Genomic DNA, 18,378 nt, shown 5'->3' with positions numbered 1-18,378 from the left:
CAGCTGCTTTTTTCCCAAGGTTACTGACAGACTTGCTGTCTGATACACACTTGATGTCCCGTGAAGCATGCCTCTTACAGGCTTTTGTCATTTATTCATATGCATCAAATGAAATTACAATATTAATGTTAATGGCATTTGACAGATATGTAGCAATCTGTAAACCTTTACAATACAACAGCATAATGACTCCCAGGATTTTATCTGTTTTAATAGCTATAAGCTGGATTTATCCAATGCTTTGTATTGGTATTGCTGTTATTTTAAATGCCAGACTGACTATGTGTGGTAACAAACTGTGGAAAGTGTATTGTCACAACTGGGAAATTGTCAAGCTGTCTTGTGCAAACACTATTGTTAATAATGTTTTTGGCTTTTTCATAGTGTTCACAACTCTTATCATGCCTTTAAGTTTTATATTATATTCATATGTTAAAATTCTTATCATTTGTACAAAAAGTTCACCAGAGTTCAGGAGAAAAGCATATCAAACTTGTATTCCACACATAGTGATCCTTTTAAATTTCTCTATTGCTATTTTTTGTGAGGTCACTTTGAGTCGGGTCACAACTTTGGATCTCCCCCTAGGCCTTTCAATTATTCTTTCACTGCAGTTTCTTATTGTACCACCCATCCTGAACCCTCTTGTTTATGGTTTAAATTTTCCTGAAATTCGGAAAAAAATTATATGTATTATAAAAGCAGGATTGGATTTCTCAAAAGCATCGTGAGCTAAGTTTATCGTGGTGACCATTGGTGGCAATGGTTCTACGGTCTACTTAGGCTTATGATGCTTTTGGGAAACACAACCCAGAATGTTTATGATATACAGCCAAAAAAATCATTGTTTAATCAAACGTTGTTTTATCTCTTCTCATGCTTATAATGATAGATATTACATGTTATGAGTTTTAGCCTGTACATTTAAGACAGCCAGTGCCAAGACATCTTTGCCACAACTATATATTTATTACAGGCCTACACATATAATGTATTATTTAATCTGGTTAAATGAGCAATTACTGTTACTGCATTCCTGACATGGGTCAGGCAGACTCTTAGTCACCTCTCAGATAACGAATACAGACATTGCCTGTAACATTAATACCAGAATAAATACACTTAATATGTGTTGTAGGATTTGAGAGCGAACCAAACCCAAATGAATCTTCCAGGTGATTTGTTCAAACATAACTCCACACAGAACTCAACATTCCAGACCCCAAATCACCAATCCAGAGCCATAAAATCCAGGCTCCAGCCAGTCTACTATGCTAAGAACTTTATGGGCAACTAAAGCAACTAAAGGAAGAACGTTGTCAATGTTAGATGGTTTTGAAAAGACTGATTGGTTCAGAGATGGCACCGTTTAGAGCTCGATCAAGATAACAGCAGAAGTTGCTCGAGCCCACGACAGATACACAAAACAGACCTCCATCTCCTTAAGGACCTCTGAATGACTCAGAGTTCAAATCTCTTCAAACCAGAGAGAACTGAGACTTTAACTACAAAATTACATAAAATCATCTCAAAACAATTCTTGATGGACTTATAATCAAACATTGTTCAACTACATAATTCCATATTGTGTCTACATCCTATATGTGTGTCCCATATAAGTCATGTAATGGTTATAACTGTTTGATGTTTGAATGAAAGTGTGTCTTGTTTCCTATCAGTATGATCGTATGTTCTTGATCCAAAAGATGGCTTGATTGAAATCTGTGTAAAATGTTTCGTATTCTTATAATACTAATGATGTCTAAACTGTGGCCTCTGTTCTCTCTGCTAGAGCTTGGAGAGTAAGGAGACCACAGATAAGCATGATTTACGATAAGAAGTGAAGAGAACGCCACCTCCTAAATAAAGCCAGTGTCTAATTGGTCAGATCTCTTCCAGGAGGTTAGACAAACATTTGAGTTTAAAATCTTAGCACCCGAACAAAGCTTTGGTTAGGAAGAACAAAGGCAAAGGGCAGAGGAAGAAAAGGTAGATTCAAAACCATCAGAAGCCATGATGGAGTAATAGACTAGTAACCATGTAGACGAGCAGACAAAATAACCCAAATCAAGATCAGAAGAACATGGGTTAAACAGCTTCATTCAAGCCATCTAACTACTCTCGTCTCAATTTTCTTTCTTTTCTTAGTTTTCCTTTCTTTTCCGTTGTGAGTCTCGGTTCTAAGTTAAGTTTTGCGGCAAAGTTTCGGTCCACGATTCGACTACAAAGCCTGCTTTCCAGCTTCAAAGACTTTCCATTCATCCGCCAGCACACCACGTGATTGGCCGCCCCAGACATCTATCTCAGGCAAGAGGAAACGCCAGCCAACGGACCGGGAAACCCCTTTTTACAACGACAAAAGGGAATCCCAGACTCTTAAGCTGAACTGGTGCATTGATATATATTTAATAACCCGCCTAAGAAAAGATAGAAGGGTTAAATTAATGATTGATGGTTCGTTCAGGTCATGTCTTATAAGTGCATATAGAAACTTGGGATTTCATCATCTTACTATTAAAACTCATTCTTTCCTCACTCTCTTTCTTTCTGCAACCCGTATGAATGTGTGTGCGTGTGTTTGTGTTAGATATTAGTTTTATGTGTTAGAATAACCAATAAAGTCTTGTTTGTATTTTAAAGAGAAGTGTTACTTGTGTTATGTGCTTACGAATTTAATGTCTTAAACTGCTGATCTAAGTTACCTTGCTAATAAATAGTGTTTCACTATAGTTTGGATATTTATATCCGCTGCAGAGCTGATAGTTGCGGCCGGTTCAAATGAACGCTGGACGAGTCATTTGCTCGGCCATAATAAGTGATTCTTTCGAATTCCCTATAAATGAATTAATAATTCCTTTTGAGCTAAATTGACCTGTCAGAATGACTAAATGATCTTATATTTCCCTAGTTGTTATATGATAAAAGAGGAGGGAATTGTAAAATCCACCTCTTCATATTTACTCTTTCCCCACCCACTGACAGAATTTTCTGTAATTTATGATACAACGCTTCCCCACCATTGACTGAATTTTACATAAATTATAATATTCTGTGATTTTAAATCAGTACCAGATTTACAAAACAGGGCAAATTAGAGTAAGAGCGCAACTCCAAAACAGCGCCGATGGGAGTGGAAAGTTCAGCGCGTGATCTACTGACGACGCGCTAATTAAAGAACAGACGCAGCCAAATCATTTCTATAATGACTAATGCAATCTACCAAGAGCAGTTAGCATCTGGTTTAATTTATGATTTTTGGGGGGGCAATAAATAATGACGCAAATACCAGTAAATAGACTTGCTGTAACGTTTTGGTTCATGTCAGTCATGTTTCATCATGTGATTCCCTGTTAGTCATGTGATCCCGCCATGTGTTCCCTTTCAGTCGAGAACGTCGGACGTAGTCGACGTCGACTGAATGGGATCTCGCTAGGGAGCCAATCTACTTCGAGCATGCGAACACGAGCAAATTAAATTTGGCGTACGTGATTTGCATCACACACTCCGCCCGTGCAGAGCGGGTATAAATACGGAAGTGGATGCACGCAGTAGTTGCTTTTTGCTTCAGAGCCGTTCGAATGGTATCTCTGAAGAGTGTTGTTTGTAAGGACCACCCATTGGTCCAACGACGGAATCCAATGGTGGGCGAAGGAATAATGCATGTATGTCTTTTAAGCGCTCCAGTGAAGTTCACTTCATTTATTGGAATTTAGTTTCAATATTACTTTAGCTCCACGCTTAATCTGACTCCAATTTCAAATGATAATCAAATTTAGATTGTGTTTCTGATTAGAAAATAATCATAAATATTGATTATGAATTAATTTAGGTCTTTGATTATTCTGAGCATCTCATAATTTCAAATATTCGTTCATTAAGGACCCAGTGTCACTTTGAGACGTCACGTCGAGAATGGGCGCTCACGATCACAAACTAGCCAGTCCTGAAATAGTCAGAGGATACAGTGCAACTATTTTACCCTAAGCGGCCGCTCACTGCTGACTCATAACAAAGGTGTAATTATTTTTAATAGTTTCGAGCTTGCAACGTGCTAAGTCAGTGATAGTCAGAAATTGGAAGGTCTCCCTATGATGTGCCCCATGCTCCATTCATAGTGCCTTCGGTTTGAAATATCCTGGACAGAGATTTGCGGAAACACCAGACTGCACTTTAATCTACTGGAAATAATGATTTCTGAAAAATGCAGAATGAATCAAGATGTAACATTTATTTGTCAGGTAAAAATGTATCATGCCAATTACACAAGTAAATGATTAAAAGCCAATTCAGAAATAATAAATACATGACATAATTTACTCAAAGATGACTCTAAAAGTAAGCAATGCATTCCTGACAGAGACACACTGTGGTGTGTGAGTGTTTTCCAACAGGCGCCATGTGGGATGGGTGATCAGAGGATTAGGGCTGGGTAAAAATATCGATTCATCAATGCATTGCAATTATTTGTTTCTCAATTCAATATCGATTCATCAAATCCTATGAATCGATTCAGCCCGCCGGCCAGTGGCGGCGCTGTGGGCAACACTTTAGTGAGAGCGTTCAGCGTTGTACAAGCAGGCGGCTGCAGAAGTGAGTCAAATCTGTCTCCCCATTTTAAAATGACCAACTTTACAGCAGAAAAAAACATGTTTACTGCCTGGATCTCTATGTGGCTTTGGTCTATACAGCTAATTTTGCCCTTCATAACAACTGTGAGGGGGGTGAATGTTTTTATAACTCATCCGTTTAGTTGATATTCCCGCTGATGTCAATGCTAGCCATTTGTCTGCTGTTACTAGCTGTCACTTGACCTCAGCAAATTTTAGCTGCTGAACTTGCTTTCTCTGCAGTGTTTTGTGCTTTTTTTCTGGATTATTTCATACAATTTAATACACCCATTAACGTTACTTCGCCCACGGCTTAGGATTCCGTCGTTGTCGTCGAGTATCGTTCGAGAGAACAACCAGCGCTGTATTTCAGTTGTTTTCCTCTGTGAACATGCACTAATGGATGTCTGACAATTTCGTTGCTTTTTGGAGTTTTCAGATTTAAAAACGTCAATAAAGGCTCGTTCGTTCTGCTCTCACGGAACAGATAGATTATAACATGGGCGTAGGTTTAGGGGGGGACGCTAGGTACTAGTCCCAATCAATATTTTGAGATGACAAATTTGTCCCCACCAATATTTAGCAAGCTCCTTTGAACTGCTATTTGGATCTTTGCGCTGCTATTTGGATCGATTCCAACGGCCAAAACAACGACAGTACAAGAAACGCCGTAATTTGATTGGCGGCGGTGTATCTGACAGGCTACACGCGCGGGCCGGGACTACTTTTGTGCTTGCACTGGCAGCGAGCGGGTGGTGTGTGTGTGTGTGTGTGTGTGTGTGTGTGTGTGTGTGTGTGTGTGTGTGTGTGTGTGTGTGTGTGCGCGCGCGCGCGCGTCGACGACGCCGACGGTAAGTTACCAGGGCTGTCTCTCTGCCACATACAAAGGCCAGAGTAAAACATTTTAATATTCCGTTTTTTGCCACTTTTTGTACTTTGTAGATAGATCAGCTATGCCACCCAAGAAGAAGAAATGGGACATACGAAGCTTTTTCATAAAGCAAAATAACTAGCCACACAAATAAACTAGCAGTAGTAGTGACTGACCAGGCTTTCAAATGCAGATTCTACTGTGGAAAATAGTATTGATTGGTGATAGTATGTGTTACCATGTTGTTACAGTTAAACCTAGCAGCAGCAATCTTTCAACTAAGGTTAAGAGTATTGATTAGGCTGTGCAGCACTGATAGACTCATAGAAGTCACGCTATCATGATAGAATGCTACGTTAGCAAGTCACTGAATGTTAATTAGCTGACCTTAACTTAGAATCTTGCAGTCAACATAAACAGTGGATCTGAGACATTTTTCGTTTCTACATTCTATTTATGTAATGTATTTGTGAGTGAGTGTAGCCTAAGAATTTAATATTTAAGAATAGAATATATCAATAGAATTTGATATAGAATAGTAGATACAATTTTAGTATTAATGGAATACTGTAATCATGGATAATAATAATAATAATAGATAATAATAATGGATTTGTTGTGTTGAATGCATACTATGATACGTGTGTATTTTATTAATTTGTTCATTATTTAATTACATATAGAAAACTCATGGGAGGGGGAGGGGGAGGGGGATGTCCCCACCAAAGCTGAGGCCAAACCTACGCCCTTGGATTATAATATGCTACCGTCAGATGAAATCATGCAGGCGTCGGCGCTTTCTCCGTCCATGCAATAAATGCACATCCTTGAATAAGTGCGGATTTTCTAGCGCATTTACTTGAACTTCATAGGCAATATATCGATGGTTTAACCCATTTGAGAGGCGGCCAAAATCAGAATTTAAAATGGACTGAATAAGCTCTCTGCGAACTTGACGAGCGATGCCGCGCTGACATGTATGCACAAATCACCACACACACTCTCTCAGAGTAATATTATGTTACTGCATAATACATTTTCAACTAGCAGAATAGTACAGAATCACGATACACAGTCTCACTTGTAGCCATGTCTTTTAACTATCATAATATTTCGAAGGGCAAAAATAGGAACTTTTAATTGGCAGTGTTATTTATTGTGTTGACAAAATAGCACTTTGTAATGTTATAATATCTATGGTTGCACTTTTTTTATAAGTATGCACATTTTGTGCTTATGTTTACATTTATTTTATAACTTGAATGTATAGGAAGAAAGAAATCTTTCTACTAACAGTTACATGCACTTTAGTGGTGTTAATAAAGCACCTGTTTGTTACAGTTGTGTTTTGTATTCAACACATGTACAATATTGTACAGTTTGTTCTGCTAAATAAACCATGACAGGAAACATACTGGGGTCAATTTGTTCTTAAACATTAATACTGCACACATTATTTAAAAATATACTCAGGTACTTAATTACTTGTGTATTTACTAATTATTGAATCGATATCGAAGCTAATAAATCAATATCGAACCGAATCGAAATCGAATCGAATCGAAGCCTCAAGAATCGAAATCGAATCGAATTGTGAAATTCCTAACAATACCCAGCCCTACAGAGGATCATAGTGAGGCTTCCCCGCCCGGTTACCAAACCCTGTGGGCCCCTCACTCCTCTATCACATCATAGCCGGTGGAGCCCCGTTGAGCGTGCTAGTCCCTCTGTAATGGACCGACCAGCAGTTTCATTCGGGCTTCTCCAGGGGACAGGATGCCGATTGCAGGGTGAGCTGACCTCTGGAAATGATGACTCGGCTGCGTTATTTCCCTCAGGGAGTGTAACGTTGCCCAAGCCAGATCCAGAAACATCAGCTATGCTGAATTGGGCCGCCAAGGCTGTCGGGCTCGACTGGAATCTTCCACCGTGTCCCGAACAGTCTCGGTTAGGTGATTGGTATCTCGGGACGGGCCGCGCTGGTTCTCAGCTCGCCGCCCCAGTGCCTTTCCTTCCGAAATGCATGGAGAGCTTACCAGGTTGTAGACAGCACCTTTCTCTGTCAAGAACTGCCTGAATAAGTTTTTCCCCCCTCACTACCCTTGACGGAGGAGTGGTGAAGGGTTGCAAGGCTGTCCCTCCAATGGACGCTGCCCTTTTTGGACGCGGCCCCTCGTCTCCCCCCAAGGCCTGTGAGTGTTCTCGCCCGTTCCGACGGGCAGAGCTTAGAAAAAGCCTGTGGGCAAGCTGCCTCCTCTTGCGTGTCGTGGCGCTGCCAGGGCACTCATGGACATGCACGAGGGTAGTCCAGACCGAGCGCTCATAGGTGAGCTCCGCACCGCATCTGACCTCGCCCTCTGGGGCATGAGTGTCATGGCGTGCGTGATCGGTCTGGCGATGTCCACTTCAGTGGTCCAGGAGCGCCATCGTTGGCTCAGCCTGGTCGTATGGCGGATGCGGAAAAGGTTCGGTTCCTGGTCTTCCCAATTTCCCAGGTTGGGCCGGTCGGCGACGCGGCGGAGAACTGCGCCCAACAGTTTTCTGCCGCCCAAGCGCAGACGGAGGCTATCCTGCACATCCTGCCCCGGCGGCCCTCTGCTGCCACCTCGCCGCCGGTGGCAGTTCCTCCGCCTGCTCGTCGCCGAGGGTGTTCCCCTGTCGCCGCTCTACTGGGCCTCCGCAGCAGCCTCCAGCCAGGCCTCAGCATAGAGCCAGCCGCAGTACGGACGCCCAGCCCGCTCTAGGTGCTGCCAAGCCAGGTGGCAAGCGACAGCGAAAGCATTCCTGAGTGGGCCGCTCAGGGATGGAGGAGGAGGGTGCTTTGGAGTTGGTCATCCACTCCCTCCCCCCAGTTGAGGGCCGGGTGGAGTCTTTGTTTGTGTGTGTGTCTGTTCCATCGCTGGCTCCCAAAACGGAGCAGGCGGTACCCACACTTCAAAGAAGAGTAAATTCCTCTGTTCCTGGGCCCCAAGAGGGCAAGTCTGACAGTGTGCGACCCTGGGAAGCCTTGCACCCCTCAGCCCCCTCTTGTTCGCCAGCTGGCAGCTGGGTGCGTTCGAGGACCCGGTAATCCGCCTTCTCATGCATCCCCTGCCACCCAGTGGAGTCAGGTAAGTGTTGCACCGCACACTCAGATCCCGCTTCGGGCCTCTCGAGCCGGATCCCTGTTCTCCACCTCGCTGCCCCAACTCGGGTACGTCTGTGGTCCCTGGCCCCTGGTCCGGTTTTGTTGAAGTCTAGAAAAATGCTTCCAACCGATGCCCAGCTTGGCCCCATTCGTTAGCTTCAGACCCGGTTTGCAATTCATTTTGCTCGGCTTCCGCCCAGGCTCAGTGATATTCATCATACCTAGGTGTTGAGCAGAAATGCTCCTAAAATTATTTTTTAGTGAGATCCTTCACACCTAGGTGTTGAGCAGAGCTCCTGTCCTGTGTGTGTGCACCGCAGTCCTACTGGCGAAGGACGCGTGCTAGCCGTTCCCTCAGCCAGTATGGAGTTTGGCTTCGAGCCTGCACTTCATTGTACCCTTATCATGTGGTGGGTCACAACAATCTTGGGTCTGTGCCAACTGATACAGGCCCTTTTTCGAAAGCCTCCGTTCACTTGTTTACACAGAGTTGCATTTTCAATGCCCTGTCCCCAAGCTTGGTCTGCAGCGTTCGGGTTAAAAACGTATAAAAACTTAGTTAAAAACTTGGACTCTTCAGTATAAGCACTCATCAGTTGACTAGAAGACCCAAGTTCAATCCCAGCCTCAGACACCCATCACAGCAAGACTGAACCATGGTAGTGGACCCAGCAGAAGATGCCACACCTACCTCTAATGTTAATTGTATTCTAGCTGTGCTGCCTGGCCAAGCTTCCACCATTCACAGACATGAGCAGATCCTATCTGAGATCTTACAACGCTTAAGTGAGCAGACTGCGTCTCAAGCCTCTCCAGTTTTAACCACCCAAACTTTGCCAGCTTACAGACCCACACCTCCATTGACTGGCCTTCTACCTGAGCCAAGACTGCCTGCACCAGAGAGGTATGACAGGAGGCTTTATCACTCAGTGTACTCTAGCATTCGGATTACAACCTAACAGCTTTCCCACAGAGAACAGCAAAGGGGCATACCTCATCACTCTCCTCTCTGGAAAGGCGCTGGACTGGGCTACGGCCTTGTGGGAACAACATTCCCCACTTACTGACAGTTGTGATCTGTTTGTTGCAGAAATGGGGAGGGTCTTCCATCACCCTACCAGTGGGGGAGAGGTTGACCACAGGCTGCTTCAGATATCCCAAGGAGTGTGGCAGAGTTATCAGTTGAGTCCCGCACATTAACCTCAGAGAGCGATTGGGACCAAGAAGCCCTGGATGCAACGTTTCACTGTGCCCCGTCCCCTGAAAGATGAAAGATGGACTCAAGCAGCTCTTCACTTCCATCTCAAGCACCCATTCTGACTTTTCCAGATCCCGAGTTGCCCTTTGTAGTGGAGGTGAATGCTTCGGACGTCGGGGTAGGAGCGATCTTGTCGCAGAGAGCAAGGAATGATCACAAACTTCATCACTCACGTCGACTTTCCCCAGCTGAGAGGAATTATGACATTGGTAACCGGGAGCTGTTGGCGGTGAAGTTGGCACTTGAAGAGTGGAGACAGTGGCTGGAGGGTGCCAAACACCCATTCCTTATCTGGACGGATCACAGGAACCTCACCTACATCCGGTAGTTCACTTCCTGGAGGAGGGGATCTTGTAATGACTCTCCCAGCCTCTAGTTGGCGCTGACCTGTAATGATTCTCCCAGCTACTAGGTGGCCCCAGCTTCTGTAGAATTCATTGTGTTGCTACTCATTAGTATTTGTTTTCTCCCAGCTGTGGGGCTCATTAGCTTCTTTGTTTTGCACTAAATCAGAGCCCGTCTACGGAGAGCCTTGGCACTTCCTATTAGCCCCATTGTATCGATCTTGGTTGCAGTTCCATTAGAATTCCACTGGAGGTGATCGCGGGCGAGTGCAGACTGAATGGGAGTCTATGGGGCTAGACGGCTAAATGTGTCTCTTTCACCCGATTGCCGTTGAGAAATCTCAAATTTGATTGTAGGTTTTGCCAGTTCAACATGGGTTATAGGTCGAAAATTGAATGAACGAGTACTTATGTCCTTTCGATTTCTTACAGGTTGAGTTGTTGTTGCCCATAACACGCTAGCATTCTGCTAATGAACGCTGATTGGTCAGTGAAGGACTGATTACGACCAGAGATACCGCTTGATGGCATCGTGGCATCCGAAGCAGGACCAGAAACAAACAAAACAAAAACTCATCTAGCACGTGTATTTACCTGTGTCAGCTGTGTTGTCGATGCCTCGAGAGAAAAGAAAGTGCAGAGCGCGAAAGCACCAACGCGACTGAAGGATTGCCGTAAAGCAGTATCTCTGGTCGTACGATGTGTATGACGTCATTGACACTTTAAAAGACTTTTTAAAGCAAATAAGTGACTCTAAAAAATCTAATACCCAGCAATGTGTAATTTCTTTGCATCTCCTTTCGAATACAACATTCAAATTACTAGACAAAAAATTATATCCTGAGAAAAGTGGATTTTGATGGGTATAGCGCCATAGACCTCCATTCATTCTGCACTCGCCTGCGAGCGCCCCCGCATGGACAGAGACGTGTTACTGCAGCCAGTCCAGAAACCGGAAGTAAGCAGAGAGTGCCAATTCTCTTCCTATTAGACATTCTCTGACTATATAAGCATGCCTCTTTCTTTCAGTTGTGTTTAGTCTTGAGCCTACTATGTTTGTATTTTTCTTGGCAAGAAAGCTAAGTCTGTTGTATTTTTGGATTTACCTTTTGCTCATCTTTTCCGTTTTGTTGTACTTTTAAACTTGGACTCTTCAGTAAAAGCACTTTTTGTTCTGTCATCTAAGCCTGCAAGTTATTCTTCTGCTCTTGGGTCCATCTGCTGTTTGTCATCCAAAAGAGATAGAAGCATTGCTAAATAATATGGCAAATAAGGTAAACATCAAACATTAAACAGTATAGAAATCAAAATTGCCTAACGTTACCGAATGAAATGTTGACCTAGGAAGAGTTATAGGACTGTGAAGCTTTAGGGGTGTTTATGGACTCGATCTACTCCATCTATGTTTTGATAATCGTTCTGAATCCAATATGTCATGAAGCTCCATCCCATTTTTTTTTAGCAGAAGCTCTGTTCTTTCTTTTGATATATTGCAGGTTCAGACATTCATACCACAAAATACTCTGGGGGCCATGAATGTTTTGTGATAATGATCAAAAAAATAAAAAAATAAAATGCTAGTGAGGAAAGAGTTAATCATTATTATTTTCAGTGGAAAGTTTGGAAAGCAGAATTGTTAATTATGCTAATAATGCTAATATGCTAATATGCTCTATTTATTTATGTGTTACATATATGCTTTTAATGTATGTGTTTAGTGAAATCAAACTTCAGAGGACTTGAGAGGCCACAACAGGCCTCCTGAGACGTGTTAGATACTATAAAAACAGTAGCATACACTGGTGACTCCACAGTCCATCTAAATCAGAACACAAATAGAGTTCATTACCTGCCATTTTAATGAAGATGCAATGATGGGCATTTCAGAGTATAATAGAAGGTATTTCTAATAATATTTGTGGTGTTAAAAACAACAACAGTTTTTCTTTGACTGTGTTGAATTATTGCTGTGCTAAACCATTCATTTAACTGAATGATTATTATATTACTAATCAGACTTAAGACGTTACAGTTAGGGTCACATTACATGGTATAAGACACTGTGGCTAAACATTCTAAGATGAATGTTTGTGTGTTTATTTATTTATGGTGTAAAAACATATGAACTTTGTTTGCTCTCTTCCTCAGGTCAATGAAAGTTTTCCTTGTGTAAGGAAAATGGAAAATGGAACATATTTTCACTTCATGTTGTTTGAAAATCTTGGGTGCATAAGATATGCTTTCTTCACTTTGGGGTTTATTTTTTACTGTGCTGTCATATACTTGAATGTTCTTATTGTTCTTGTAATAATTATGGAGAAGACATTGCACAAGCCCATGTACATTTTGATGTCATGCTTGTCCATCAACTCTGTATATGGTACAGCTGGCTTTTTCCCAAGGTTATTGACAGACCTGCTCTATGATGCACATATAATCTCCTTTGAAGCATGTCTCATACAGAGTTTTGTCATTTACTCATATGCAGCTTTTGAACTTACAATATTGATGTTAATGGCATTTGATAGGTTTGTTGCAATCAGTAAACCTTTGCATTACAACAACATAATTACCACACGGTTTCTAACTTTTCTAATAGTTATAGCATGGCTTTATCCAATTACTTTTGTTGGTATTAGTGGTCTTTTGACTGCAAGGCTGACAATCTGTGGTAACAAATTGCTAAAGGTGTACTGCCACAACTATGAAATTGTCAAACTCTCATGTGTGAACATTACTATTAATAATATGTATGGCCTGATTGTAACTATCACAACAATTTTTATCCCTTTGAGTTGTATACTGTATACCTATGTCAGAATTATTATAATTTGTCAAAGAAGCACACGAGAGTTCAGGAGCAAAGCATATAAAACTTGTATTCCACACATGGTGATCCTTTTAAATTTCTCAGTTGCTATTTTTTGTGAGCTCACTTTGAGTCGATTTATGAATGGGGAGCTTCCTATAGCGCTGAGTGTGATCATTTCACTTGAATTTATTGTTATACCACCCTTTGTAAACCCTATTGTTTATGGTCTAAACTTTCCTGATATCCGCAAAAAAATTAGGCATCTTATAAAAGCCTCCAAATAGCCTGCTTTGTTTCTGTTGTAATACTGTAAAACAGAAAACCAAGTTTGAAGAAATTTAACCCATTTGTGGCCAAATTTTTCTGAATGGTTCCATGCATATAGTTGTGTTAATAGTGTCCTATGTGAACATGTTCTGCATTTATTTTCCCCAGGTTTTTTTCTTTTTTTTTTTTTTCTTGAAAATCGTATTTGAATGTGCGGTAACTATAGTTGCTGGTGGGCAAATATGTTGTATGCATCCCCTCAATGTCAAATATGAATAGGAGGAGAACATTTGGCATCTATCTCAAAATAACGGCTTTCAACAGATCAATCTTTATTCATAAACAAATTTATTATGTATAAAAGTTGATGCAAAAACATTTGATGCAAACCCAAAAAAGCTGCATCTATCTTATAATCTCTTGAATATGAAAACACAACGAACAACAAATCCATTTTTTTAAACCCCTGTTTGCTGTTCAGGGTCTTTTTGACCCACATTTCTAACTTTCATTCATGGGGATAACATGGATAATTTGACATGGTTTAGTGAAAGATTTTTGCCCATCTTTTGTAAAATGTAGTTTTAAAAGTAACAAATTATCACTTTAACCAGTAGATGGCTGCAGAGCTCCACTATTTACTATTTGACTAACTGAAATACATATTTTCACAAGGTTTTCCAGTTGTATTCATATCTACATATTATGAAATCACAATTATAACAATAAAAGTGACTTTTTGTCAAAGTTTAGGCATTTTTTGTACTGGAAAAATAATCTGTTTTTCAATAATGTTATATTATGACTAGAATGAAATGAATTTTGTCAATGGACAAAATTCATCCTCAAAATCAGAAACAATAGAATCATATGGAAAACGGATGTTTGAAATAAATGATGAACTCTAAAGACTCCAACTTTTCTCTTTGTAACATCCTGATCAGGTTTGATTCTAATCATAATGTAACATTATTGAAAAACTGATTTTTTTTTTTTTTTGTATAAAAACTGCTAAACTTTGACAAAAAGTAACTTCTATTGTTATAATTGTGATTTCATAATTTGTAGATATGAATCTAACTGGAAGAACTTGTGAAAAGATGTCTTTTAGTTTTAAACTTTTAGTATGTTTAGAGCTCTGCAGCCATCTACTGGTTAAAGTGATATATATATATATATATTTTTTTTTTACCTTTAAAACGGCATTTTCCAAAATATGGGAAAAAATCTTACACTAAATCATGTCAAATTATCCATGTTATACATGAATGAAATTTGGAAATGTGGGCATTTTATAAGTTTTAAATGTTATTTCTTTTTCTTTTTCTTTTCTTTTATAAAAACCTATTTAAAAAAATATTTTTAATTTTTTTAATATAAATTTGATGGAGTAAAAATGTCCAAATGTGGAGTAAAAACATTAATAAACAGAGTAAAAATACATTTGTTAATATATATATATATATATATATATATATATATGGGGTCTCTGAGATATGTACTTGTTGATATATGTATAGTTGTATGTACAACTATAGTTGCCATTTGGACTTTTGACTAAGTATACAAAAAACTATAGATCTCTTGTAAGATTTGTTTTGTTTGGATGATTCTAGAGACCTTCATGATTATGTATATATATATATATATATATATATATATATATATATATATATATATATATATATATATATATGTCAAAAAAAAAAAAAAAAACTTATTAGTAACATGAAAATGACCTTTCTTTGGGAGAGTTTGCCTTCGCCTTGCTTCCTGGAAGTAGGGATAGGAAGTTGACAGCCTCATGTGACAGGAAGCAAGTGAATACCTATTTTTTTTTTCTTGAAATCCTTTATTTGGTTATTTGCTCGCATGTCATTGAGACATAGAACAAGGATAACATCTAGAAAAATACTTTGAAAAGGTAAATGACAACTATACACTGCGGCAACTTTAGTTAAGCCGGTGGGCTTAAAGATAATTGTTCAATCAAGTAGTCACTCGCCTTCTAGTTGTGAATGATTGCTAAATGTGATAGTTTTCACCTTTCTGAATTCTATACAGCTTTCCTTTGACCTCCTCAGTAAATACATTTTTGTGAAAAATGGTATAAGGGTTTTAGAAACACAATCAGAGATTATCTTTCTTAATTGACTGAATAAAGGGGCCATCCATATCATATGAGCTCAGATTAATAACTTTATATATAGAATATAAACTTCCATAAAATCTTGTAAAAATGATAGACTATTAGTGTCAGTAATTCTTTATAATTGTATTGTTTAAAAATAATACGAATAAAATAACTGTCTTTTTTAAACTGGTGTAAATTTTACATTTTGTTATTCTGCATGCAAAGCATTACATTGTCAGACTGAACCTGGCTTATTTTTATACATAACGATTTAGAAATCAGTTTTGAGAGGTTCAAACAATAGCTGTCAACATACTTTATATCGAGTAATTACAAAATTGTGATATTTGGTGTAGTTATATCTGTTGTTAATAGAAATAATAATAATAAAAGTGATTCAATGCCAGAATACTAACACTATTCTGTTTATAACCAGTTTGCAAAGATGAAACCAGTGTAACATGTATGTTCTGTTTCTATTCAGTTTTTGGGCCCTATTTTAACGATCTGAAACGCAAGTGTCAAGCGCAAAGCGCAAAGCGCAAGTAACTTTGTGGGCGGGTCTTGGGCGCTGTTGCTATTTTCCCGGCGGGATAAATGCCTCTTGCGCCCGGCGCAAATCTAAAAGGGGTTGGTCTGAAGTAGCTTCATTATTCATAGGTTTGGGCGTAACGTGAAATAAACCAATCAGAGCGACATCTCACATTCCCTTTAAGAGCAGGCGCGCTTGTTCTAAAGCGGATTCCTATTATAACGGCGGATTTGCCAGACGCGCGCCAGCAGCGGTTCACAACCAAGGAGACCGACGTTCTCGTCAGGGACATTGGGGATGGAGAAACCCACCCAAATTAACTTCGGTTAAACAGGCGTATGATAATTTGGGTAAATGTGTAAGCTAGATGTATGCTTTTATAATAACTTGTCTGTCTATCTATCTATCATCTATCTATCTATCTATCTATCTATCTATCTATCTATCTATCTATCTATCTATCTATCTATCATCTATCTATCTATCTATCTATCTATCTATCTATCGTAATAATGTATGATTTGCAAAAATGAAAACTGCTGCTTCTGTGTAGATCAAGCATGCGCCCTTAAAATAGCATATGAATAACATGCGCAACGCGCCACTGACTTTAAACTATTTTTTCCTCGTTAGTGGCGCAATTGTTTTCTAAACCTGCAACATAGCATGAAGGAACGTTTGCGCCGGAACACGCCTCCTCTTTGCGCTGAACCGCCCCCGGGAGCGCAAGTGTATTTCCTAACTTACCGACGTGCGTCTGTGGAGGGAAAAGTCCGCTTTGCGCGGGTGCAAAATAGGAATGATACATGCTTCGGTGTACAAAGTCAATTGCGCTGGGTGCAAGATAGGGCCCTTAGTGTTTCTGTGTGGCTCAGTTCTTCAATTAATTTGTCTCCATAATCATTAAGTTAAGCAGGTGTCTTGTGTTAAGTTAATGATCTCAGTGTGTGTAGAAAAAAATAATAAAAATCTACTATCTCAAAACACCTGTTCGTCATTTAGTTTGTTATATTTAAGTTCCTCTTTAGTTCTTATTCTCTGTTGGGTATTGGTCTTGTGTTACATTCTGTCAAGTTGCCTTCTCATCAGTGGATTAGCTGGGGTTTTTTTTATAAACAAATATTTCAGATCTTTGCCTTCGTCAGTGTCTTTGACGAAGGCAAAAAGCCCTTTGTATAGTCAGTTTTTATCTCCTGTTTATAACAAATAAGTATTCTTAGAGTGCAGACCTTTTTTTTTGCATTTTTGTAGTGATATAGGTCTAGCACCTAATTAGCTGGTAGAGCGCGGTGAGTGTTTTGGTTTCCACAAATAATCTTATATAGGTCTGTTTTATTTGTTTCATTGTTCCGTAAAAGCAAGTGGCATGCAATAATTTGGTCATGTATGAATCAAATAAAAAATGTAGTTCTCACTCTCTGTGCTATCCGTGACAGAGTATAAGAGTTCTCTTACGAGAGGTTCTCTCGTATTGCGTAAGTTTAGCTTACGCTACGGGTAAAGTCATCTTTTCTCGAGATATGAAGCAAAAAATTATCCTTAATTTTTATATCTTGTCAACGCAGTGCGGCAGCAAGCAGACCTAGAGCAGGCAATCTAGCGTGCTCATAGGCTGCTCTGCGGCAACTGCAGCAGCCTATCACTGAGCCCTTGGCGTGACGTCACGCCCAATGAGCGCGAGCAGCGCGCCTACGCGTCACGGCCCGAGGCGGGGCGTGGCAGAGGGTATAAATATGGGCTGAGAGGCTGCTTTCACTGATTTTTGTCTCTTCAGCGAAGCTCTAGGCATCGCTGATCTCTGAGGAAGCTGCCGTTGAAACCAGCGCCTTGCAAGCCGAGGATTCTGCCTGAGGAAGCCGGCCGCCTTCGCCGCCTTCAGCTATCCCTGCCTGCTTCGCTATCCGGCGAATATATCCACCGACGCGCAGCGGCCGGCCATTGCCCGCACTGCCGTCGCCTCAGGGGACGAAGCAGATGACGTCAGACCCCTCTGTCAAGCCGCGCAAACGGCGCCGCTCACAAGGGATGTCAGAAACGGATGGTCTCGGGCTATAGCTTCCTTTACGTTACAAGAAAGCTACCCCCCCGTCACTGGCTAAAGGAGAGTAGAGTGTTAGCGGACTAACCTCCATTCCTGACATATTTCTCAGTCCCCTCCTAAGCTCAGGCGACTGGAAATACATATATTGCAGTAACGAGCCTGTTTTTATGCACGCACGCCTGCAAACTAACGCTACGCAAAACATGACGACGCTCGCCCTTCCTGCGCTCTCCCCCTCTGTTCGAGCCGCGCAAACGCGCCGCTCACAAGGGATGTCAGAAGTAGGCGGTCACGGGCTGGCTTCCTTTACGTTATAAGAAAGCTACCCCGCGTCTCGGTCGTGCGCGTCACCTACCGGCCACCTCCATTTCTCAGTCCCCTCCTA

The 18,378-nt window shown here is 40.7% G+C and overlaps 2 protein-coding genes across 2 annotated transcripts in view; both read left to right on the top strand.

Moving 5' to 3' along the window:
• LOC309506573 (olfactory receptor 6N2-like) overlaps positions 1–731 on the top strand; it is a gene marked incomplete at both ends in the record, with an annotated part of 52,511 nt that extends 51,780 nt beyond the window's left edge. Inside the window, one exon of the mRNA XM_082180416.1 lies at positions 87–731. Coding sequence (XP_082036542.1) covers positions 87–731 — 645 coding nt within the window. The remainder of the gene's footprint in view (positions 1–86) is intronic.
• An 11,654-nt stretch (positions 732–12,385) lies between these two features.
• LOC309506572 (olfactory receptor 6N2-like) overlaps positions 12,386–18,378 on the top strand; it is a gene marked incomplete at both ends in the record, with an annotated part of 59,440 nt that continues 53,447 nt past the window's right edge. The window contains one exon of the mRNA XM_082180415.1: positions 12,386–12,676. Within this exon, the coding sequence (XP_082036541.1) occupies positions 12,386–12,676 (291 nt within the window). The remainder of the gene's footprint in view (positions 12,677–18,378) is intronic.

Source organism: Leuciscus leuciscus (genome assembly GCF_965113295.1).
Source record: "Leuciscus leuciscus genome assembly, chromosome: 9".
NCBI lineage: Eukaryota > Metazoa > Chordata > Actinopteri > Cypriniformes > Leuciscidae > Leuciscus > Leuciscus leuciscus.
The sequence above is the reverse complement of the archived record's forward strand: the minus strand, read 5'-3'. Positions and strand labels throughout refer to the sequence as shown.